The sequence below is a fragment of the Electrophorus electricus genome, chromosome 8 (assembly GCF_013358815.1).
Source record: "Electrophorus electricus isolate fEleEle1 chromosome 8, fEleEle1.pri, whole genome shotgun sequence".
Classification (NCBI taxonomy): domain Eukaryota; kingdom Metazoa; phylum Chordata; class Actinopteri; order Gymnotiformes; family Gymnotidae; genus Electrophorus; species Electrophorus electricus.
Window position 1 is genome coordinate 14,309,077 of NC_049542.1, and position 26,593 is coordinate 14,335,669.

The 26,593-nt window shown below is 40.5% G+C and overlaps 1 protein-coding gene across 1 annotated transcript; it reads left to right on the forward strand.

The window, feature by feature from the left end:
• The first annotated feature begins 1,618 nt into the window (after positions 1 to 1,618).
• On the forward strand, positions 1,619 to 26,531 carry shisa9b (shisa family member 9b). Its single transcript, XM_027009005.2, has 4 exons — positions 1,619 to 2,476; positions 3,513 to 3,634; positions 19,038 to 19,184; positions 22,074 to 26,531. Exons 1-4 carry the CDS (start codon positions 1,848 to 1,850, stop codon positions 22,463 to 22,465), a joined length of 1,290 nt encoding a protein of 429 aa, XP_026864806.1. The 5' UTR covers positions 1,619 to 1,847; the 3' UTR covers positions 22,466 to 26,531.
• Positions 26,532 to 26,593: the final 62 nt, after the last annotated feature.

Genomic DNA, 26,593 nt, shown 5'->3' on the forward strand with positions numbered 1-26,593 from the left:
TGAACAGCACAGTCAGTGCTCCTCTTGGCTGGTGTGATGAAGAAGTGTTGCCAGCTGTGCTTTCTGAAGGCTCACACCACACCACCCACACAAAACACACACGCACACACACACAAAGTTTCGGTCCTACAAACAAACTTAACAGGGCAGAGGCCCCATGGTTGGAGGCCCCTATTTAGAGCCACATTTAAGGATGAAAGAGAAAACAGACACGATTCCTGTGACAGCCAACCGTAAAAGAAAAAGTGTACTGCCACGTGGCTCGGACAATCCTCACATGCAAATGAGCAAAATGTCTCAGGTGGCAGAAGTGCCTTCACATGCCTTGCTTGAAATGTGAGTTTTAGAGTCGCTTTCTCTAAAAAAAAGATCTGTGTTTCGGCCCGTCAATGGCTTTTTGCTTGCCTGAGTGCTTTCATCACACTGATAATAAAGCAATAAAGAAAGAAGTCATTACTTCTTCTAGTTGTTACTAGGAGCAGACTCTAGTGAAAGGTGCTGTGGCAATAATGCTACAACCAGTCTGTCTAATGCTCAAGGAGAAATGCTTTCAATGCAGAAAATCTGTCACTTAATCTATGTTTCAGGTTGGTTGAGACCATACTGGTCAATGTTTTGATACACAATTGCCAAAATTACTAAGCATAAATGATTAAAGCATAAGCAACAGGAACTCACAGGTGCACTACATTGAGGTACCTTGGACAAAGATTATACAGAAAGAACTGTTGTTCAATCAACAAATGCAGCATCTTATTTGCCTGAGCTCTGAAGGTTATTAGGTCTCAAGCAGTCTTTCTTTAGATGAAATCATCAAGCAAAATTGAGGTCACTAATTTATGATAGTTAAACAAAGTTTCAAATGCTTTCATAGAAGCCTTCAGAGACAATGCTTATGCTCTGATGTTCTAAAGTGACAAACACAATAGTTTGATGCCATCATTCTTTTATTTCTGCCTGTGCCTGTGTTTTGCGTGTGAGCAGGCCCTATATCTTGTCAGCTGCACAAAATAAGGTTTTTGAGTGGTGAACAAAGATCACCTAAGACAGGACTATTGTGAAATCAAACACTTATCCAGTGATCAGTTTTTTAAATAAACTATTCTACAAACGATGAAATTTACTATTCAAGGACACAGATTACACGATTTAGTACTTTGTTTACTCTCGTTAAAGCTAACAGAAAACACGATTTAAGCTTGGTGCAAAACACGGTAATTTGTCTCCAGCAGGGTTTATGACAACGTTATTCTAATTCAGTGGCTAATTTTTACAGTCTGTTCTTACAGTCAGTTTGGCCACCTTTCAGATAAACGTGACATTCTATTGCAAAATGGATAAAAAAAAAAAAAGATCCCCTAGGCAGTAAGCAACTGTCCAAAACATACTCGTACACAGACTGAAGTAGAAAAAACGAGATTTAAATTCCATAACTATTAAATAATTACATCAAGGCGCAACATGTTCTTTAAAAATAAACACATCAGTTACGCGCTCATACGAACACCCTCTGCCTGTTTCTCGCTTTCTTCTACTTGCACCTACCCACACTTCGGTCTCTCTCCTCCTCTCTCATAATTACGCATTTGGTCCTATTCAGCGTTATATTCGTGAGCTGCGTCTGCTCTGGAACGAACTGCCAGACAGCGCTACGACGCACAACGGAATGGTGAAGAGCAGCGTAGGCTACTGGGAGTATAGGATACCTTTAACAACAACGAGATTTTATTTCTGTTTTGGTTCTTTGGGGCAACGATATCAATCGTCTGAGAACTAAAAATTCGTATGTGAAGACAACAGTCGACTGTTGCGCTCAGATGCGTCTACCAAAATGACAGTAATCGCGGATGGCGGCAGTCTTCTTGTTCGAAATAAGCATCCTAACACTTTATGAGACAAGACCCTCAAGTCTGATTTTCAGTGTCAAATCCACCGTAAAACAGAAGTTGAAAAAAGAGCACAGGATGAAAAGCGCGGGGTTACTACTTGGTTACTTTCTGATGAAAGTTCTTGTGTGTGATGCCGGTGGAGAGCTTGGGAAAAACCTTGACGGTTTAGTTATGGTGTCGGGATCCAACGAGTCCAGAGACGGAGAGAGTGATCTCTCGGAGACTCCTCACACGGAAGACAGATGCCGGGGGTATTACGACGTGATGGGCCAGTGGGATCCACCGTTTGTTTGCCGGACGGGTAGTTATTTGTATTGCTGCGGAACCTGTGGCTTCCGATTCTGCTGCGAGTTTAAAACCTCGCGGCTTGACCAGACCACCTGCAAAAACTACGATACACCACCCTGGTCAATGACAGGTAGACCGCCGCCGAAGAAAAACGACCCCACTCACGATCCAACCAAGGACAAAACGAATTTGATCGTGTATATAATATGTGGAGTAGTTGCTATTATGGCCCTGGTTGGGATATTCACAAAACTTGGGCTTGAAAAGGCACATCGACCTCACAGAGAAAATATGTCCAGGTATGTGACCAGAGAACAACCCACGCTCTTATGTTACGTTATGGCCTTACCTAACGACTGTGAACGCGATACTTATGACAAATAATACGTACAAGCTAATGTGTCCAAGAAAGGACTTTGTTGGGGGCTATATAATATTATAACTGCATATTTAGTTGTTGTACGTGAATGTAAGTCATTTCTTCTATGATATTTTCAAACAAATGTTATAATAAAGTAACATTGCTCTTAATTTCTCTTACTAGTCTCATTATGTGGGTCAGCATCTGACCCTCTAAAGAGGTCATCGCAGGAGATGTAAACAGATAGTGAAGACACAGACATTCTAGTTTATACCACAGAGCCACTTTCCTACACTCTTAGATCACACCTGCCATTTATATCTAAATTAAACAATTATTTGTTATGAAATGAAGACAATGCGTTACTGAGTTCAAGAAACATTTGGAAAGTACTGGGGTAAAAACAATGAATATGAGTTTGTTTAAAAAGCTTTTTGAAACTTTCATCATAAAGTTCATTCCAAAAAGCAGAAATAAGTGCAAAATACTTTATGGTAAGAGTTCTGCAGTGGTAACAACTGGTGTTCAGTAACGGTGAAAACGATCTCAAGGACATGGCAAAAGTGCTCTAACCTCTGCTTCTAGTTCAGCGAGTGTTGATAAGAATGTGTAATAAACTAGTCATTATTCAACTAAAATATACACATGCACATACAAGACGTGTTGCTCTAAGTCAGTGTGATTCTTTAAAAAAAAAAATCACATTATTTAATGCTCCATCTTTTCTAGATTTTATCATTTTATTTGCAGACACTTAGAAGTTTATCACGTCCCCTTGTGAGCATGTGCTATGAGTAACAACCGCTATGTCATGTTTTTATTCTGCAACCCTTGTGTGCTTAGGGGAAAACTTCAACTTCCTGCTCAGTATACATCCATCTCACTCATGAAATAAAACCTCAGAATAGGCTTGAAGGACTTGAAATCAAAGTCATCTGCAGTACAGTGTATCAGAGATGTGTGTGTCTGTGCAGGGCCCTGGCACAGGTGATGCGGCAGACTGCTCCAGCCGAGGCCCTGCAGCGAGAGGAGAGCCTGGTTGTGCCCGGGCAACCCTACGACACAGTGCCCACCAGGACAGCAGCAAACAGCCTGCGTAAGTACCCGCCTCTCACTTTACACTCAGTTGCTCCGGCAGGATGCTCCAGCACTGTGCTCCGATACTGCACTCCAGTACTGTGCTCTAGCATGGGGAGCAGCAAGCGTGGCAGGGCACTGGCCACACTCATCACTTTCAGAAACCAATAGTAGCAGCTGGTGGTTATTGACTGCGGAAAGGCAGCTGCGAGCTCCCGAGGCTGTTGACGAGGGCACAGCTCCTTGGTTGCGTAGCTCGGCCCCTCTATGGTGAGGTGGGGGTGTTACAGAGGGCCATTTTTGGCATGTCCGGTGGGCTGCAGTGGCACTTCTATCCTCAGTGTTCGATTAACACACTGGGGTAGTAATTACCACAGGCTCAGTGGCTGACTAAGACACACAACAATGCTCTCTCACCTGTACTCGCTCTCGATCTTGCATGCATGCTCTCACAGACACACTCAGAAGCACGCTGGCAGACGCATGTGTAAGCTGGACTTTAATCACCATGAAATCATGCAGCCTGTGGTGCTGCTGCATGCACTGGGCACAGCTCCCAGCCTTCCCCATCCACTCTGCCAGCAAAGATCAAACTCTGCCTTTGACTGGGAAGTCACATGTGTAAATATTAAACCTGTGTTCATGACTAAAAGTTTTATTCTGGAAACTTCAGACATGTGTACAAACACACATAACATATGTGTCCCCGTTGCTATGGCACTAGTGGATTTTCCTCAGCTGAGTTTCCCTGTTGCTTATGGGATGTTCAAATCAATCTGCTTGACTAATATGCCTGAACGTAATATGTTAATAATCACCCGCTGTTACCACCACTGCTGCCATCCCTGAGAATCTTGTGAAAAGCTGTATTGGTTGATGTTAGTAGGGAGGTGGAGTGGGTGTAGCAGATGGTGTAAGCTCTTAGTAGTGAATGCCTTAGTAGTGAATGCCTTAGTAGTGAATGCCTTAGTAGTGAATGCCTGTTCATGTGACGCTCTGACTTAATGTGACCTGACTGGAGGTGACTGAATGATGACAGGCAAATGTATGTGGCCTGGCTGATAACATGGAAGTTTCAGTGTGACAGTCTTTGAAACAGATAGCGACGTTTCACTGGATTTTAGGATAGTGGTGACATCTTAATCAGTGTCTGAAATGGGTGTCTAATGCCAGGTCAGCAGATAGGTTTAGGGCATATCATATGTCCTGGATGTCTTAAAGCCTTGAGCTCTTTTGCTCGTGTTTGCTGTTTGACACTGCTGTTCATAAGCTATGACAGTACAGGAGCACTTCTCCCTATGTCCCTCCCTCTCATACTGAACAAAAGGCTTCCTCTCCAAAAGAAAAACAAACTGCACACTAGCAGATAGCTGTTGTGGGCATGTTTAGAGAAAAAGACCTGGGTAATGCACTCCCTTGGCTCTTGGTATGTGTGTGTGCGCTTGATGGCTCTTGTTGTGTGTGTGTGTGTGTGTGTGTGTGTGTGTGTGTGTGTGTGTGTGCGCTTGCTCACTCCTGGTTTATGTGTGTGCATGCTTGAAGGCTTTTGGTGCATGTGTGCCTGCTGGTGTGGTGCGTGCTTGCTGAGATGGAGTGGATGAGTGTAAACGGGTGGGGTGTGTGAGAGCGCTTTCTCTACGGGACGTGTGTATAGGCACAGCGGTGTGCTGGAGGCACGTGGGCTAACGCTCCTTTGCTGAGCTAAACCCACATGGACAGGTGCGGCTGCGACGTGACAAACACCGGCTACTGTCAGCTCCACTTCTCATTGCAAGAGGGAGATGGAGATGGAGATTAGGTGGGGGTGCTGTGCTTCACTGTTTCCCCTCCTTTGAATGAATTTAGGTGTTTACTGTAGAACCACTGACTGGGAGGACTGTGGTAAAATAGGTTACACAAAGGCAACCGGCCAGACAGGCCAAAGAAGTGGGTTATGTGTACTTCTGTAAAACAATGCAGGACCACAAAGTTTAAAAAAGCAAAGCTCTTATATAATGACGCTACAAAGCACCAAAAAAGTTAAAGTGACTTGTTTGGATACCGTCTCTACTCTTTTATGGTGTAACAAGACACTGATTCAGCCACAGTATGGACAATACATTGACCGAAACATAACCTTGGGAAAGCTGATTGTGGGAGTCACAGAAGTGTCTGCTGGGTGCTGTCAGCTGGTCCTGCCCCCTGTCAATCCCATTACCACACACAGGCAGCATGTGCTGGCATGTTGCACTTATTCTGCAGTTTAGACAGGATGCCACACTGCATGCAGGTGTAGCTCTGCAGAGAGGTTGTAATGAATCCACCTGAGAGCCTTCGCTTGTGTGGCTCTGTTCCTTGCCTGCATCAGCTGCTGCCTGACTGCTTCCAATCCACCGGGCACGGACAGCCACTACAGATTGATCAACGCAGAGCAAACTTTCAATCAACTCAATCATCTGATCAGTCAACAGAACAGCTGAGAGAATTGCGGATTCATATTCGGAAAGAATTAGTACTGGGTCAATGGGCCGTGCCATGCCTCATCCTGAATGGTGCTTCTAAGTATTGTGGTTATAATGAACAGTCATGGTCAGTGTTTACAATAAATCTAGACTGTGACATTTTTACTCATCTCATGCAAGGTTTTCCCAACCCTTTAAAAGTCTAGTTCTAGAGTGTGACAGTTTTTCTTTTCTAGTAATGTACTTTCATGTCGCTAGGGTTTATAGTAATAAATGTGTATATTTCCTTTATAGCTCCATGGAAACAATGCTGTACTGACAAAAAAATGCTGTACTGACAAAAAAAAATCATCTGAAAGAGCTCCAAGAAGTTATATCCTTTAAGGCTGGAATCACCGTTAGCACAATGCATTATACTACAAATCCATTTTCCTCTGTGACAAAGTTCTTGAGTTCAATGTCACTGCGGGTACTAGTTTACTGGGCTGCTGTTTCCATGGCAATACTACATTGGTTTGTCTGCCCACCACTTCTGCTTAAAAAGAAGACTGATATGACAAAAACATAGAAATAAGATCAAAAGTGATTTCCAAGTTGAATGAAATGTGCACTTTCATTTTGACATATTTATTTTTTATTTATTTAGTTTTGACAGTTTACCTTTAGTGTTTGTTGTACTTGCTGGAGAAAAGACTAAAAGCGAAGACAACCCCCCCCCCCAAAAAAAAACAAAAAACAAAAACAAAACAAAAAAACAGCAGGAACAGAAAATGGCTTAATTTTTTTTTTTTTATTATTATTTTCCTCAAATTCCCCTCAGTATCAGTAACTTAGATCAAATATTCTCAGTTAGTAGCATAAGGCCCAGAGGCCAGATACAGCCTACCAGTAAATGTCATTCAGCCTTTGAGTTCAGTTGCTTGTTATAACGGAAATTGGCCAGATCAAGAACTGCATAAAAATGTTCGGTGCAGTGGGGATGTAAACACTGTGAGATGAAGTTTCATGAATTCTGGGCCACTCACAAACCATGACATAAGCCCAGTTGCACAGCTTTATCACATATTTTCATAAAAAGGTTATATCACAGTTAATCCAATTTTTAAAAATAGATTCTTAGTAAATCTGTGTTTGGGGGGGGGCCAGCCAGGCATCATTGGGCTTAGCTTATTGATAATTAAAGACATGATGGTTAGTGTTTTGGCCTGTTCCTACCCTCACACTGAACTCCACAGGCTTCAAATAATGGAAAGATACAGCAAAGACTACACTACATGCTATAGTATCCATATGTTTTTAAGAAATCTTAATCATCTCTGTATTAAAAATCTTACTTATCTCCATATGTTACTAATATTGTGTACATGGCCCAGGAATGCATGGAATAAAGAGATGGGGACACTGGCTTCCCTCTTTGACTACAGTTACTGTTCTAAATGTTAATGAGTTTATGTGCAGGAGGAGAGAGGCTTGGCAAGAGGACCAATCCGTTCTCTCTAAACAGAGACCTTTCTTTTCCCTTCTTCTTCCTAGAATAATTATCAGTTAATTTCCTGCCAGCAGATTTGCTGACAGGTAGTTGGCTGTGGGGAAAACAGCTCAGGTGGACGGCAGTGGCGGCAGGCAATGCACTCAGTTAGCGCTGTTTCACAGACACCATGCTGCTACTGCATTAGACACACAGGATAGCACCTTATAATTGGGAAAAGAAGTGAACAAAGCTCTCAAACAACCACAACATATAAATAAGTATTAATTAGCATGATGTCATAAATTGCGAGACTCGTTTCAGACAAGGAGTGCAGAGTGTGGATCTTCGCACTTCTAAATTTGCTGTTCAGATGGCAGCAGAAAAAGCATTCCTGTGTTGTAGTGTGTGACAGTGCTATGGAGTGCCGCAGTCCAGAGGTGGGTGGGGGTGGGTGTTTAACTCTGTCCTTTTCAGACTGTGCCATTGACCAACCACTCCCACTGGTTGACTTTCAAAAGACTATGTTTATAATAAAGGCATGCACATCACCAGTGCAATATTAATATTCTTTTGGGCATATCAAAGAGCTGGAGGGTAGCTGATTTGAAAGCACCTGGTTTGTGTTTTTAATTCAAATGAGAAGTTGTTGTTCTTAACACAGCTAGTCATGGTTACACTGGAACTGTAGGTAGTCAGAGAATCAACAATGTGTTCTGGCCTTGACTAGACTATTTGACTATTCAGGTCCGGTCATCACTGCGATTCTGGACCAGACCTGGGTCTTGAGAGTGCAAGATCTATGAGGGTTCCTTTTTTCTAGATTGTATTGTGCTTATTTCTGCAAGAATGCAGGTAATTTCTGAAAACTAGGTAGGCATATATGTTTTATATTATATTCAAAATTTATAAATATATATATATATATATATATATATATATATATATATATATATAAAAACATAAATAATATAAATTTATAATATAAATTATAAATTTATAAGTTATTTATAAATCATATTGGCCTTTAGGGTTGTTTTCCACACATATATATATGTGTGTGTGTGTGTGTGTGTGTGTGTGTGTGTGTGTGTGTGTGTGTGTGTGTGTGGAAAACAACCCTAAAGGTCAATATGATTTATAAATATTGTATACATTTAAAGACGTGTGTGTGTGTGTGTGTGTGTGTGTGTGTTTGAGTGAAGTCAACAGCACGAGTCACCATCAAGTGCCCAGTGCCTGCTGTTGTTCTGCATCTGCCTGAAACCCCTCAGAGGGGATCACACTACCAGAAGGTAATATAACAGATATTGCGGGCAGCTACAAGTCCCACAAACAAATGGGAATCATGAATAGGCCATGAAAGAAAAGCAGCTACAGCCAAATACCTACAAAGAGTGGGGCATATCCTGAGAAGCTGAATGGGAAGAACAAGATCTGGGCTATCAACACGTATGCTCTGCCAGTCATCAGATATCCCGCTGGCATAATAAGATGGTCTAAGGAGGAGACAGAAGAAACAGTCATCAAGACAAGTAAACTCCTCACAATGCATGGAGGGTTTCATCCCAAATACAGCACTCTGAGACTGTACAGTATGCAGAAGGAGCAGGGGCCGAGGACTAATGAGCGTCAGAGCCACTATCCAGGATGAAACAACCAAGATCCAGGAGTACATCAGGAAGTTGGCCTCAAGTGACAAAGTGCTTAGTGAGTACCTCAGACAGCAGAAAGCCGAAGAGGATGGAAATGAAGAGCAGGAAGTAGCAGGAAAAAACCCTGCACGGTATGGACCACCAGCAAATAGTGAAAATGGCTGATATGGAAAAATCCTACCAATGGATGGAAAAGGCTGGATTGGCATGGCAGCACAGGAACAAGCTCTGAATACAAGATCAGTAGAGGCTGGGATCTGTTACATCAGGCAGGACCCCAGATGCAGGCTGTGCAAAGATGCTCCTGAGACAATCCAGCACACAACAGTGGGATGCAAGATGCTAGCACGCAGGGCGTACAACAGGAATGCCATAAACAAGTGGCTGGCATAGTGTACAGAAACATGTCCTGTGTATGGGCTGGAAGTTCCAACGTCTAAGTGGGATATACCCCCAAAAGTGGTATAAAATGACCATGTTAAGATCCTGTAGATCTTCCAGAAACAGACAGACAAGATGGTAATGGCTAACAAACCGGACATAGTACTGGTGGACAAACAGCAGAAGAGGGACATAGTGATAGATGTGGTAATCCCGAGTGATAGCAGTATTAGGAAAAAGGAACATAAGAAGCTTGTGAAATACAAAGGGCTGAAGGAAGAACTAGAAAAGATCAGGAAGGTGAAGGCAACTGTGGTTCCGGGGGTAATCGAAGCACTTGGGGCTGTGTTTCAAACTTGGAGAATAGATCCAACAGATACCAGGAACAACACCCAAGATCTCGGTCCAGAAGAGTGCAGTCCTTAGAACAGCTAAGATACTACACAGGACTCTTAAGCTTCCAGGCCTTTTTTTACATTTTACATTTAAAAACAGTTAGAAGTAGGCTCACTCAATATGGACTAAAATACTATGCTATGATTATGCTGCTGCATATTACGATGATGATGTTGATGTATCATCATATCATATTAAAGCAAACTGGTAAAACCTTTGATATGACAGTTAAAGATTTGCTTTTATTATTCTGATCAAAATGATTCACAGTTTTTGGATCATGTGAATGCTATGAGTTATCATCTCACCCACGGAACACTCTTCTGGGTGCATAAGAATGTTGTGGATATTCACAGTACAATAAACAAAAAAAATTGTGATTTGCTAGTGACCATATTTGCATATTGTAGTCTTCTGAGATTTTAGAATTGGACAGGCCAATATGTTGAAAATGATTAATGATTTAATGATTAATGATCAAATTACAAGATCTCAGAATACTAACTGCAGTAATAGCTTGTCTTAACACCAAGAACCCCATTAAAGCAACCAGATTATTTCAAACCAGTGGCAATTTGTAACATTTGACATTATTATTTATTATAACATGGGTTATGTTACAGTACCAATGTGTCATTTATGCAGTTTATTTTGGATCTTTAGGGTGTAAGAATACTCTGTCTGCTGACCATGCCAGTGGAACTCCTGTGTGACATTTGACCCCTGTCTAGTTGTCACCCTCTGCCACAGGTGATGCCTAGACTCCCAGGAACCCTCCCACTCAGCTACAGTGCCTTGTGTTGCCATGCTGTCCTTTTCACCTTAGGGGGTGTGAGGGTTGGGGGGTTAACTTGCCCTCCCTCACACAGAGAATGTGTACCCCTCTCGTTCCCCAACACACAGGGGGTGCCAGAACCTGGTGAGCTACGGAACATTGTTGTGTTTTAGGCCTTTCACAGATCTCCTGTTTGTCAACACAAAAGATTTCAAGGACACCTGCCTTCTCCTCTTCCATGCCACAGCATTTTGAGCCATGTATGGGCTGTTCTGCAACACAGCACAACAGAGCTGAGCATGAATTTAACAGGCCTTTGATGCTTGCAGACTGAGGCAGGAAACTCTTACAAGCCTGCAGCAGACATACTGTATAGGTCAGAGTGGATTTTGGAGTATCTTCCACTCAAGAACTGTTATTTAGGTCATAAACATCAGCATAAAAAAAGGATTGTGTGACTAGACACTTCACCATTACTTTACATGACTTTCAGTCAACTGGAATTAGAGATTTTTTACAAGCACTTTTTAGACACAATCAAAGTTCTATCAACTGCAGATCTTTTGGTGGCCATCAAGTCTTAAGATTTAGGCCCCTACTTTCACTATTGAACTAAAACTGTAATTCATTTTTCATATATGACATTTATATTTTCTTGACAGTGCACAGAGCATTTTTTGGTGTTTTGACACATTGCAAAGTGTACAACAGTGGAAGGAATTTGTAAGACCTGGCACAGTATTACTTTTGGGGGTGCGGGTGATGGTTCAGGGTGTATTTGATATATTAGCATGTTGGTCATGCAGCCACAGTTTCTGCAACTGCTTACAATATAAAATGTTACTAATCCAAGTATTTGTTTTTTCTTGTCAAATGCAGCCTGTTTGTATGATATGGAGTTGGACATTGTTTTAAATGTTGAAAAAGCTTTAATATAGACTGTATGAAGCTGCCACTCCAGAATAAATAATCCCTCATTTGGTGATGCCACTACTAATTCCATGATACCAACCTGTACTAGTCCTGACAAAGGCTCCCCAACACCATTTTTACATTTTTCCTCCAAATAAACCATATTTAATAAATTTGCCGGTCTAATGCTCAAAAATATTGTTTTATAATTTGAATTTGTAATAAAACTTGTTTATGTATTATTGTTACTGACACAGAATTTTGATTTTTGAATTTAAGGTGTCTCTAATTGTTTCAGTAATATATAGAATATTAAACTGTGATAAGCAGGAAGAGCAGGTTTGCTCCTGTACATATAGACCTTCTTTCCTTTGTTTAAAGAAGAGGCAGTGATTTATTTATCGATCATATTAAAATGTTCTGAGATTTTCTCCTCACCTGGCAGACTTACAAATAAATTCTAAACTGGTTACCCTTCTCGGTGCCTTTAATGAAAAACCTCTATCTGGAGGCAGACATAACTTGAGCCCAAATAAACAAATGGTACTCCCAGCTCCCTGGAACAGGCATTCTTTAAGGTTGTCCCAAAACAGATGAATGCGTAGCCTATGTAAAAACTCAAAACATGCTCCATCCTTGGCTCACATAGCTAAGGTTTAATGGCAATTCAGTGGTTAAGGTACATGACTAGTGATCAGAATGTTGCCAGTTCAAGCCCCACTGTGGTCACGTTGCCACTGGTGGGCCCCTGAGCAAGGCCCTTACACCTCAATTGCTCCTAATTGTAAGTTGCATTGGATAAATGCATCAGCTAAATTCTGTAGATCTAAATATGTAGGCTGTGTGAAGGAGGGCTGATGTAAACCTTGGAATCCGCTTTGTTTCAAGGGTGGCAAGAAACAATGAAAGACACAGGTTTGATGTTTCTATCATGTTGCAAATATTCCATTTTAATAGGATACTTGTTACTAGTTTGATTTTAATTTCTGTCTAAAGCTAATGTGTGTTTTTAGCTGAACAATGCTCAACTGCTGTTCCAAATATTTGCCTATGTCATTCTTAATGCTGCCTTGACTGCTCCATTTCCATATTTAGGCACTGTCCTAAGTACAGCCATTTAAAATAAGAAAAGGAATATGATTGGCTGACAGTATGCTAATTAAACACTACATCCTCATTATATTCCATTCCACCCAACCTGTTTTGTGGATAATGTTTATTAGTACACTGGCATAAAGATGTTGGACATGCCCTCATGACCTTATGGCAAGTAGTTGTGCCAGATGCAAGACATGTCACTCACTGCCTGACTGTAATATTACTTTTTTACTGTAATAAAGGACAAACACTAACAGTGGCAGGCAAATCTTGGCTGTAAATCAACACTGCACAGAATTAGACAGTGTAGCATCTAAGTATTTCTTACAGCCTGGTATCCCATGCTTGCAGCACAGTGTAATCTTTCCTGTCAGTCTTAGTATTTTCCAGAATGTTATTGGGCTGACAGGATATGAATGTCTAATATCAAACTCTTCCTACCCTGCAAAAAGCAGACTGCTTTAATGCATTTTTAGCCTGTTCAGGTCCAGCACAAAGCACAAAACACACAGCCTGATAGAGGCATTGAGTAATAGCTTTGGGTATATTTGAAGGTGGGCTATGGGTATTGCTGTGATTATCTTTGTCTATTAATATTTATAGCATTTCAGACTGAGGCAGTGTATTGAATATTTATAATAACCACATGAGGCTCTATCGTGCTGATGATGTCCTCTTTGGAAGTATTCCATAAGAAAGCATAGGGGAACAGACATCTTAAAGCAACAGTAAGGCATCAGAACATCCAGTTCTGTTTATAGCAAGAGTATGGCAGATTTCCATCACTTCCTTTCACTCTTTAGATGTACTATTTGCTAAATATAGCCTTTCTCTCACTACCAGCCAAATAGCAGAGTTTTTGATGTCGCTGTTTACAAATGCTGGAAATATAAACTCATTTAGAGCTTTTATATCTGGCTTCTGTTGCCAATGACTGCTACTTTTTAAAATGAAGGCACATAAATTCTCAGCATGCGAATGTAGTGTGACCCTAAGACAAGAACATGTGAGAAACACCCTGAGAACTATTGGCGACAAATAACATATTTAAATAATTGAGAATATTGTTTCTGACAAAATGTATCAAATGCCAATGTTCAATTTCCTTCCATAACCTCTGAATGTGCCTATATCTTTGTTAGACCAAACTTCAAAAGATGTTTTTGTGCATTTATGCAGCAGTCCCTCCTTCCAGCTCTCAGGTAGTGGCTACACATAAAGAGTGCAGGGTCAACTCTCTGTGATCACTGCATGTTGGGATTGGCAGTGCCTTGCGGAGATTAGCCAAACTGCCTGTGTCAGTTCCTGTTAATACTAGGATTCTGTGCCTGTCTACATTGAAAACTACTTTTTTGTGTGTTAAGGTTACTAAAATCCCTGGGTGTGGCCATAAGGTGTAAATATTGGATCTATCTCTATATATTATATGCTGATCTTTGACAACTCAGTTATTAAGAGGGTGAATTCGGATACATGTTATTTTTAGTTTTGACTAGACTACTGTTCATGTATGGCAATGGTCCTTCTAATAGGTACTGATCTCCCAAAAATACTGCTTTGCATTTTTCATGAGATCTTGGAGGGCATCTTTATCTTTGGTTTCAGCTCACTTTGACCTGGTATCTGTCGCTTCAGACAACCTTTGTGCCCTTAGATGCAATTGAAGATGAAAAAAAAAAAAATGATTCCTTTTTTGAGCCATTCTTGCTGTGACATGTTTTGCTGGTGAAAGTGAAACCTGTTCATTTTGATTGTGCCAGAACAGCTTTTATACCTCTTCAGTTTTTGCTCTCAATACTACTCTAGTGAGAAGTTAAATATGGTGACAGTGAGAATTGCAACAATCCTGATTAGACCTACGTGGTGCTATTTTATTTTTTGTCTATTGTCTAGACGTCTAGTGCCTGGGTCACAAACTAAGAGATGAGCATGACCTCAGTAGGCATGCTCTGTCCTTACATAGAAACCTGTGCTAGGAAAAGAGCCCAGATGTCAGACTTGCAAGAATTAGGCTACACAATGGAGCCATTAAAAATAGCAAAGCTACCAATGAGACATTTCCAATGCATTGTTCCTAGTTAATCAAAACAGATCAGTTCAAGCCTCTCTTGAAAAGTAATTAGTTCAGAACTTATATCTCTTTTGACCAATGGGAAATAGGGGCCTAATTAGCCTAGTTTGTCTATTAATTTCTGTTTTATCGTTGAGATGCTGCATTAAAGGACTGTGAACTCCTATAAACCTAAACTAGCTTTTGCAGTGTACATTCAAAAAGTTGTCCAAGTTTTACTCTCTGCTGTTTTGCTCCTCCTGTGTCTGATCTCAAAGTCTTCTTTATGTGTTTGATGCATGTTTTTTTTTGTTTGTTTTTTTGCTTTCATTAACTACATGCTCAAGGAAGAACAAACAGTAATTTAACACCTCCCCATCAGAAGCCCTGTCCCACTCTTTTGCCAGGTTAAACCTGCTGTAGGTGGCTCTTGGCTATCTGCCCCTCTGCTGTCGCTCAGAAGTTTCAGTGGGTATTATTAATTCATTGACCTTCTGTTGGTCTTCCTCCTTCCCTGTGGAGAGCTCCTGCTCCCCTGCCATTCCCCTGAGCCTCCCTTCAGGTAACACTCCTCTCACTTATGGAAAACTGTGCCTAGTCTCACAGGTATTCTACATCTTCCATCAAAACCAGCCCTAACAGCAAATGTGCCGAAGGGCTAGGAATGTGAAGAAACTGAGGAAACTGCATTAAACAAGAAGCTACAGACATATACAGGTTATGTGTACCAAATTTGAGAACTTAGACCTTGGTCAATTTAGACAATTTAGGAGAAAAATCAGTGCTGACTGAAAGTTATGCTATTAAAACCGAATGCCTTTTGTTAAACAGCACTACAGTAATTATATTATTCAGTGGCATATAATCTCATTCCTTTATATACTGCATGAGGGGCCTAAATGTCTTCTTGCAAGCTAACTCTGTTAACGCATAGGTTCATCTTTGTAAAACCTTTTGTTAATACCTCTATGTTGAAAAATGTTCAGGAAGATGTGTGTTTTAGTATTTTATGTGGACAATCACATAGACTCTCTCTCTCTCTCTCTCTCTCTCTCTTTCTTTCTCACTATCTCATTTAGCTTGATATATTAGCCTTCTTAGTTTTAAAATCTCAACCTTTCTGCTCCCCACGCTACTCTAAGGGTATTGTTTGAGTAGCTGTGCCATAAACTTGCTATGCCATAAACTTGCTATTACATTTCATATTAATACATAGGTTCTAATGGTAGAGTCACAAACTACTCCCTTCCAATACAGGGAATTCCTGAGGGAATAATGTTCAGGATTAAACTTTAGCATGACATCTTAGACACCACCTCAGATGTATTTCCAGAGCTACAACTGAACATGAACTGCTAAATAGCACGTTATGGCTAACTACTTATGGCATCTGCCAGATAACTTGTCTGTTACATATGTTGTAATAGAACTTGACACGCTTTGCTTACTCCATCTTTCAAGGGTCAGCAGTACGCGTTTACACCCTGGGTAATTACACTGTGTCTCATATGGGCCACTGAGTGGGAGGCCTGACATCTAGCTTTGACAGCTGACTGTATTTGTGTTACATGGCCTGTCTACAGACCCATAGAGCCACAGGCCTTAGAGCATGTGTAACTAAAGGTGGCATATTCATTAAGTTGCTGTCTGCAAAAATGGCCTAAAACCCAATCAAAGGGTGTGTCAGGGGAGAATGATGAGAACCAAAGCCTGGGTGACATTTTGACAGTAGCTGACACCCAGCCCCCCATCTCCAACCCTCAGCCGCCACCCCCAGCCCTGACAAATGGCTATTCTGTTCTAGAGCCGATCACAAATTAGAGCAATTTCTGTCAGTATGCCACTTGGTTTTGGAGAAATTATTTTGACCCACATCTGCACAGCTTTGTCAGCCATTTGCCCATGTGACTAACTATGTGTTCATCTGCATATAGATGGCACATCAACAGTCATCACCGAAGTGATGATTTGCAAACAGAACCAGTTTGACCTCAGCCCAAATCCAAATGTGTGCAATCCAGGGAATTCAAGGCATGTACAATAAAACAATGTTATTCTTGCTGTAAAATGAACATTCCGTGCTTGAATGATGGTTGCATGGCAACAGTGTATTGGAGGGCATCCCAAGCACAACTAAAAAACCCCAAAGAAATAGACAGAGAGACAGAGTCTAGTTATGTGAAGTCCAGAGAGTACATTATCCTATCCTTTCTAGAATATAGATCTAGAATTACATCAATAATCTCTTAATCAGAATTTGGCTATATAAAAGGACTTGAACAAACAAATAAGAACCTAACAAAGACGGGACGACATCTGAGAATACATCTCATGGTTAATGTTAGTAACACACAGATCAATGTGAAATCAGAGGACTGTCTTGCTATGCATCAGTTCTAATAACCCAAGGGGTCATAGCATTCATTTATTTGAGTAATGATCATGCCAAAGAGATGATATGTCACTGTCCGCAGATATGAGAAACCATCATCTGGCACTGTGCCTGTGCCTTAAGCAGTTATAGCTGCTCCAACAGATGTATTTTACAGCTGGATTAGAGAACTTCAAAGGACATTTTCCCATAAAATCAGAGTGCCAAAAATAAGGAAGGATTTTCTGCTACCCGCTTTTCATCGCTAGCCTCTTTGCATTCCTTTATGAAAGAACACTGAGCTTCAGAGCAATTGGTGTCTCAGTGATTTCTTTTCCTCAGTTTTGTTTTGCATTCTCTATTCAAGGTCAGTATTTGAAGTAGCTTGTTTCAACATTATGCAGTAGGTCTTTGTGTTTCTCTCTTTCCCTCCTGCCTCTGCTTCAGCAGCAAAGGCCAGTGTTTATTACAGCTTCATTAGCTCAGGAGTAGCATCTTTTGTCATTGCTTCTGATTAAATGATGGCTAATGTTTTGAAGACAACACCCTGAGTTAAATAAGTACAAGTATTTTTGAAGAGAATAATGCAATGGGCACGCAATAATGTGTGTGCTTTATATTAAGAAAAACTGAGTTTAACTGTTCCTAATTCACAATGCTTACTAAATATATCTGCTGGTTTCCCAAATCTTTTACCAAAGTACAGGGGATCAATCCCAGACTCCTGTGGATCATCAGAGATAGTAGACATATTGGGCAGAACATTTGGCTGATCTCCAGTGGCAGTAGGCAGAAGACCAGTCACTTTGCCAAGCCCTAGCCATGCAAACTTAGTGAGTAACAATGCTGCCTCTTCTGTGGGAGACTGGGGTTCAATTCCCATCTTGACAAGTGCTCTGTGCTATAACAAAACGAGTCCTTTTGCAAGACTTAAACACTATACTCGCCTGCCTCTGCAATGTGATTGAAAATTGATAGCTGTTCTGGATAAGAGACTGCCTAATGTCTAAAATGTCAATCCTGAAGAGATTTCAGACTTATGCCAACTGTGACCCTTGAGGACCATGTGCCATGGCAGCTTTGAGTCAAAATACAGTGGCATCAAGAGGAAAAGAAAATCCAATTCTGAATCCTTATCAGTTGAACAATATCTCAGCAAAAGCTTGCAGTTGCATTGGGCATTAATGTGTTTTGACGTTAACGGTTCAAAAGCGTTCGATCGGACGGGAATTAACACAGGAGAACCTGTCTGGAACTCTGGAAACCCATGACTAATGATTGGCTTCCATGGGGTGTTATACAGAGAAGGCACCGAATAGAGATTTCCACAGTTGTGTTGATGGGGCAGTGAAGCAGATCACATACATATTGTGTTAAGCTTAACAGCTCTGCTGAGACACATCCTCACTCAGAGTCTGGACCCTTAGAGAAATGAGAGACCATGACTGAAAATGCTGCTGGAGGACTGGAGGGAGGCATTGAGAATTTATAAAACTTAAGTCACCCAAAATCACTAATGTAGCTTACAATGAGCGAGAATTTGTTGAGGCCTGATGTAACATGATGATAACAAGGTTATGAACAACTACCTACTAGCTATTATGCATTATTAACCACTTATTAACTGTTTGTGTGAACTATTCCTAATTCTTTAATGTCTTGAGGAAATGCACTTTTAGGCTTCATTGCCTCATATTTTCTAAGCGGTCTTCATTTCATACCTTCTGAGCAGTCTTTTTATACCTTGCAAAAGTAAATGGAATATATAACATAGCCTGTGCATGCACAAAGTTTGGCTTTCAGATGGAGGAGTCTGAGTGAGCTGTGTGAAGGCTTTTTACTAATCCCTTTGGCTTTTCTCTCTCTTATCTCCAGAGAGCACCCAGATGACCAGCGTGGGTCCAAGTGCCACACTGATGCAGGCTATGACACAATATCCTGCACTGGGACAGGTCTCCCATGCTTATGAGCAGCCACAACTTGGCAAGGAGAGCAACAAATATGCCTCGTTGAAAGCAGTGGGTAAGGCCTGCCTAAATACCTAGATTAGCCTTGCAATAATTAAGTTTTGTGCATGACTCAAATGTCCATGAAGGGAATTACAATTTTGCTGGAAGGAACACCTTTAACCTTAAAGGAGTACCTTGCTTGTGCATGTAAGGGGAACTAAATGCACAAGATCCCTTACCAGTGGAGAGTCAACAATATTCAACCCTCTCTAGTACGTCTCTTTAGCAGTTATGGGTATGTCTATGCTTGGTTTAAGGCAACAACCTCAAAAGCAACCTATAATGACTCTGGAGTAGTTTTTTGGGGGGGAGTGAGCACAATTTTGTTTCCATGGGCAACCTGTAAGCACTGGAATTTGTTCAGACATTTATAAGCCCAATAGAACAAAACAATATTATTTCACTGTGAATATGTTTTTTTTTTGTTTTTTTTTTGCGTCTGCTGTCTTTTATTGGGTGAGGGCTTGGGATCTTTATTACATGAGTTCTCTGCTAACTGAGTGGCAGAGCCTGAAAATGTGTGGCACTTTCATTATTAATCAAAATCAACATATCTCAATTATAATTCACTTATTTAAGAACAGTCAGACAATTGTGTTGGCTGCCACACTAATGTATGTGCTTTTTTCCTGGACTTAATAAAGTGGTCTGCCAGAGTCACAGTCAAAACAAGCACAAAGTTAACTCTTTTAATATGTTATTTTTCTTGTAGGATTTAAAGTGATGGCAATTTAAATTTTATTCAAGCCTTGTTTTGGCTACTTTTTCCATTACCTCACATGTTCATTTGTTCATTTATTTGTACTATTAGAGATGGGGTGTCCACTTTAATAATTCCTAAAAGGAAGACATTTGGGGGGATGGGGATATGACGCTACAGCACACAACATTAAAGCCATAACCTATCTAGCTACCTAACAGAGCTTACCAATGTGCCTTGCAGGCACTGGTAGTTCAGTAGTTAAGGTACTTGACTTGCAATCTTAAGGTTGCTGGTTCAAGCCCTACCACTCCCAAGTTATCACTGTTGGTCCCCTGAACAAGACACCTAACCCTCAAGTTGTACTCAGTCATAATTATAAGTTGCTTTGGGTAAAAGCATCACCTAAGTGTAAACCTAGAAGTTTGTAATATAAATAAATGCTTTTCTCAAACACCTGGTACCTAGTTCCAGTATTTAAGTCTGGTATAGTGTACAGGAGGTATGAAATTCATCTTTCCTACTCTTTAAAGAGAAAGGACTGAGACCTGAAGTCATTTTAGGTTTTGGTATTTTCTCATCGCTGCAAAGGTCTTACCTGATGAGCAGTTTGAGCGCAGGCTTTCTATAGTTAGCTGGTAGGTGAGGTACAAGGCAATCTGTTAAACCAATGAAATATAAGGTGTTTGCTTTGACATGTGTGTAACCCACTGATACGCTAAAATAATATTGTTCCGTGGAAAGCAACTACCAGTTTACTCCTGAAGGATGATAAATAACCATCCTTCCAGGCATCCTTTGTGACGTCCTTCCAGGCATTCTGTGAAACAGGACAGGGTGCTGAAAAACAGGACTGTCCAGCCTAAAACCAGGATGTCTAACCACCGTAATTATAGAGCTAATCACAGGGACTCCTTGTTTTTAAACCAAATCACTAATGGTAATTTTCTAGTATCTATTATGGATTAAAACAGACCCCTTCCAATGAGCTCAGCCAAAACAAATGAAGACATATCATATTTGATCCCACCAGAACACTTTGGCATGATAACAGCTTTCTAAGTATGAGGAACGGAAGCCAGCAGAAGAAATAACATGTAATGGTGGCCTTCTCGCTGTGCAGTCATCTACAGCTGAAAGGTTTCTGCTGGTAATCCACTGAAGTACCGATCACACAGCCGGCTCTTTGGAGAAACAAAGGCAGGTTTTTCTAAAGCAAGCAGGCTCGGCAGATGAGCTGGAAAGGCTGCACCAGCCGGGAAGCTGAATCGTGTGGGTTGCTACTGCCTGAGATGGGGTGGTCGCCCTCTCTGATGTATGTTAATCTCAAAGTATTGATGTGCATGAAAGGGCCTTGTTCTCCCAGACAAGTCTAGACTCCCTGTTGCCTCACATGCTTTACAGAGCTGCTCTCTCTGTGGCAGCGGTTCATACTAGCAGGGACTCAAGACAGTGTCAATGCTGATAGAAAGGTCACACAAAGGATATTTAATTAAGAAGTCTGAAATGTCATGGAGAACCAGTGAAGACTTCAAGCACATGGAAGGCAGTTCCAATTATGGCTTTACACAGTTTCAAGGTGATGTTCTTTGGTGTGTGAACTGCAAGGAAATGACTTCTCAGACTGAATGGCTGGGGATAAGGTTTAGAAAACTCTGAGAACAAGATAAACTAGAGAATCGGGGAAATGTACAAATGGCTGACACAACTTCACCAATAAATGTCAATGTGAATCCTCCGTCAGAAAAAGACTGCATGCTTCCCAACAATAACAACAACATTCCTGATGTTCATTTTTATAAACTGCACAATAATAATATAAAAAGTGAAATAAACAATAATAGGGTAAACTGAATTATTTAGCATATATTTCATACCTTCAGTCTCAAGGTACCTTGATGTATGGCCTATTACAACCACTTACCATATCAATAACTTCTTTCCTCCTGACCATCCTTTCGTTCTTGTAGCTATGCAAACGAAGTACTTTTTTATCCTCTCTGATAAGAATACCTGTCTTTGGCGGATTGAGTTTGATGTGTGTAGTATTGGCTCCAAGCAAGATCCCACAGGAGGAAAAAAAATGCAGTACCAAAAATCTGCTTTGATTCTGCACTGATTTCTTAATGATGATCACAAAGGGAAAAAACACAAATGGCTTTTATCAAGCACCTGCATTTTTTGTTATGTTTATCTCTCCAGCTGAAAAAGCCAATGAGAACTTCTACACAAACCGGAGGCACGTGGTGGACCTGGCGGCGAAAGGCACGCTCCCTCTGCAGCCGGTGCATCTGGAACCGGAGCCTGCCAACCCCTACAGTCCTGAGAGACCCAAGATGAATGGACACAGGGCCAAGAGCACCAAGGTGCCCTGCTCACTCACACTGCCCTATGGCTCTAGCACCATTGCCAGCCCTGGCATGCTGAAGGCATGGGATGCCACAGAGACACTGGCACGCCGGCACACGTACGGCCCCAAGAGGCACAATGCACTGCTGGAACAGGTCAATGAACTGGCCTCGGTTCGCAGCCAGCCCTACCTGCCCCCACAACCCTATTTCATCACCAACAGCAAGACGGAGGTGACTGTGTGACGGGCCCCGAGCGCAGCCACCTGACCACCCACCCAGTGGGAGCCAGGGAAAGGGATGGGAGAGCGAGAGGGAGCGAAAGGGAGAGGTGCATTGCCAGGGCCCTGTGTTGACAGAGGTGCGTCCAGCCATCTGCAAGGCCCCATGTGCTTAGGGTGTCTGTGTTTTTTCCTTTCATCCAGGAAGAGTTAACATGAAAGAGGATGGAACAGTGTCTCTTGTCACATCATGGTGGAGGGACAACCATAATTGTTTAATCGGTACTCTCTCTGTGTCCATTACTGCAGTCTCTGCATTATAATGCAACAGTGTGACCTATAGTAATGAGCTTATGACACAAGTGAAAATAGAAGACAAGAGTGAGCCTCATAATTCAAGGAGACTCATCAGCAAAGTGAGATGGGATGAGCAGAACTCAGTGATGCTGTATTTTGGGCTACTCTGCTTTGGGCACATGGCCCTAAACTCAAATATGGAAACAGGCTTGAAAACAAAACATGGACATTTCTGGACATCTATGAAGCTGGTTCTTTTACTGCGGAGTCAGTTTTGATATAGGCAGCATGTGGACACCCAAACCTCTCTGTAGCGATAAAACACGATCTAATCTGCCTCTAAAACTGGCATCTAAAAGCTTTGTGCTTTTTAAGGAACACATGATGTTTTCTCAAGAACAAAGATGAATCATATATTTGCTCATCTACTGTTTACTGATGTCACATTTCAGTAGAAAAGGTTGATATGTATGTAGTGCTCTAAAACACACTGGTTATTTTTTCGCTCTTCGTTACTGTAACTCACTAGCTTCCAGTGTGTTTGTTGTCTATTTTTGTATGTGTCAGTGTAAAGAAAATAGATGATAGAAAGCCCAGAATATAAATGGCACATGGTGTATGTTTTTATAATTATTTTTAAATATTAGGAGAATTTGAGTTAGAATTTTAATGAGTAAATCACTGGTGACATTAGAGTCCTAACTCAGTGAAGCCCTAACCTGATTGGTTCTGATGAACACGAGAGTAACTTCATTACTTCTTACAGCTTAGTGTTTCTTCAGTAGATTGCTTTAAGAGCTCCAAAACATCAAACCATATTTCATGAAAACCCATGGCAATAGTTTAGCATTATATACTGTAATGGAAATATGATGTACTGTATTTAAAGTAACTAAATGTCTGAAACATGGGCAATGCACTAAATCCATCCAGGGTTCCATCCAGGTTTCCATCCAGGTTCCATTCAGGGTTCCATCCAGGGTTCCAGGGTTTCTTTGGGTAATTGTTCCAACCCATGCATCATGATGCCTGACTTCATTACTTGAGCCTTTGCAATGAAAAACCATGTCAATTTATAGTTTTTCCACATTTTACAAAATAGAAACAATAATATAAAGCATTATTGCAAATGCCCAATTTTTTACACTTCCATGATAGAAGTAATGTAAGTCTATATAAAGCATATTTTCCATTTTAATGTCATTTTAATGTAAAAGTTAAAAAACTAAAATATCAAAAACTAAAATAACTGAAATGGCTGATATGTTTTTTCATTGCAAGGGCTCAATTGTGCATCTTAATGTTTTATGAAGATGGGCTCAGTGAAACCAGTTGGACTTTGTGTAGGCTTAGAACAATGACCCGTTGAGCCTTGATCTTAGCTGAATCAAGATTCTCTCACCCACATCAGAAAATTGGTCTGTCTATTTTGATTTGTTAACCTCTGAACATCTGAATTTACATTTACATCAGATTTAGGCCATACCAGTATGTTTAGGCCTGAAATAAATGGCTTTTTATCCTCTTTAAGTTTTAGAACCTGCATTCTATATTGTTAAAGTTCTGCATACCTCATACACAGCAAACCTTCCTGATATCACTGTTTTTTGGCTGCTGTGTATGACTCATAATAATATTTAAGCAATTTGGGGCTTACATATTCTTTATGCACTTCCCAGAGATTTATTGTAAAATCTCATCTGATCATAAATAAGGACATTTATTTGGTGTGGAAGTGGAATAATGTTGGAACTAAATATAATGATGTATAATGACATTGTCTGGAGTCATCATATGCATGTTTGCAGTCAAATAGTAAGACTGTCCAAAATGTTATCATAACACTACATGGAATTATCAATGATGAGAACGGTTGTATTTTATCCCCCAGGGAGGTATGCATTATATGGTGCATTAGAGCTGTTTGATGATAAATGCCACATGGCAAAATATTCCATCTCACATTATATAAAGACACAACTGATGCAGTTTGCCATGTGTTGCTGTGTCCCCCTGCCAAATGATGCAAGTCTGCCTGACACTATAAGAACAAGTCGTCATGGCAGCCAGACACAGACTCTGTGCGTCACTGCCACACATCCTGCGACAAAGTAGTATTTAAATCTGAAGTAGTGGTTACTGCTTTGACATTCACTTAGTCCACTTAATGTCTATTAAGACGTCTTACTGCCAGTGCTATAATGACTCAGGCACACCTCATAGTCATCGATGTGTGGAGAGCATTATTTTGAATGAAGCCGTACTGCATCATTTTAGTTTTTTCCCTTTGTAAATCAGACACATCTCACCTATGGATTATTGGATTACAGTTCCATGATTTAAAGGAACATGTAGAAAATTAGACTAAATATCACTTGAATCCTGTAGAGAGTAGAGTGCAGATAAAACCTGTTCACAGTATGAAACAAACCAGGCTGTTACCATTTTCCAGCTGTTAAAAACCATTGTAATCATACCAATTAGCTGAAGGGTATGAGCCTCCTGTTACAGTCCCATGGAGTGAGGTTGCACCTGGGGTTGTCTGTTGTCTGCTGATTGATTATTGTTTAGTTTTGTTGTGCTTGGTGTTTTTGTCATTCATTACCATTCAGTGGCTGTTCTCTGTGCTTGGTGACACCCAAGAGAAGCCAGTGCAAGTAAAACAGTAAAAAGTTTTTAAAAAAGTTTAACTATTAAACATGATACTAATATCATCTTTTTGCAGAGAATGGTACCATGTTTACTTTGCAGTTGAAAAGGAACATGGACTACAACATTATCAATGCAATCATCTCTGACATTATGCACAAGGGCTGATATTTACAGAGAAAACCAGAACTGTGATCTATTTCCAGGGGAACCTGGTGCAGTTCCAGTATCTAAGATGTCTCTAAGATGATGAACTCACACAAAAAAATGGTTATCTGTCTCATGGTAATGATCTTGACAAATTCAATAGGCACGGAGGGGTACAGAAGTCACCATATCCTCCTTAAAATGCTCTAATCATATTGTTCTTTAGCTTATTCAAAAAAAAAAAGATTGCTCCACAGCCTGTGGTAGTGATATTGGTTTTGTCCAATTATGTTCTGTTTATTTCAGATCTATTGTGTTGTGTTAACAAATTCACATTACAAAATGTAATACCTCAAAAATGAAACGTAGTAAATCCAATGTTTTTTTCATTCTGGATATTTAACCCATGACATTCAGTACTGATAACATATTTCTGTATGGTCTTATAATGTCATACTCTGAAAGCAAAGATGGAATAGCAATAGAATAACTAGATATTCCTAAGTAGCTTAATAGTTGCTGAACAGAGTAAGTTGTTAAGGTTAGTTGTCTGTTTTGTAATTCACATATTCAAAGTGATGCTATCTGAAGGGTACTTCAATAATGCATTGAAAACAAACATATTAGGCAACACAATAAACAGATATACAAAAACCAAGCAGTGGAACTGACTAATATAATTTGATATTGATCTAATGAAGAATTATTTTGTGGTCAACCTCTATTGCAAAATGTATGTCCATTCATTATCCAATAAATCATACTCCTCTGTGGACCTGAAAGTGTCCTTGATTAGATATAATGAAAATGATTAGCAAAACAGGGAACGATGGGGACCCTCATTTCATCCTGCTGTCCATAGATATATATGTTCTATCCTGGATGAGTGCCCTTTGTTAAAATAATACATGGAACATTTCTGTGTGCAAGTTGCAAAATGAGACACTGTTGTATTGTTCATTTCACAACACCTCTTTACAATAAATGTCTCTTCTCAATCTTTTCTGAATTCATTTTTCTATAACTCTTAAAAGAGTTCTGGTTGGGACTTGGTAGCTAT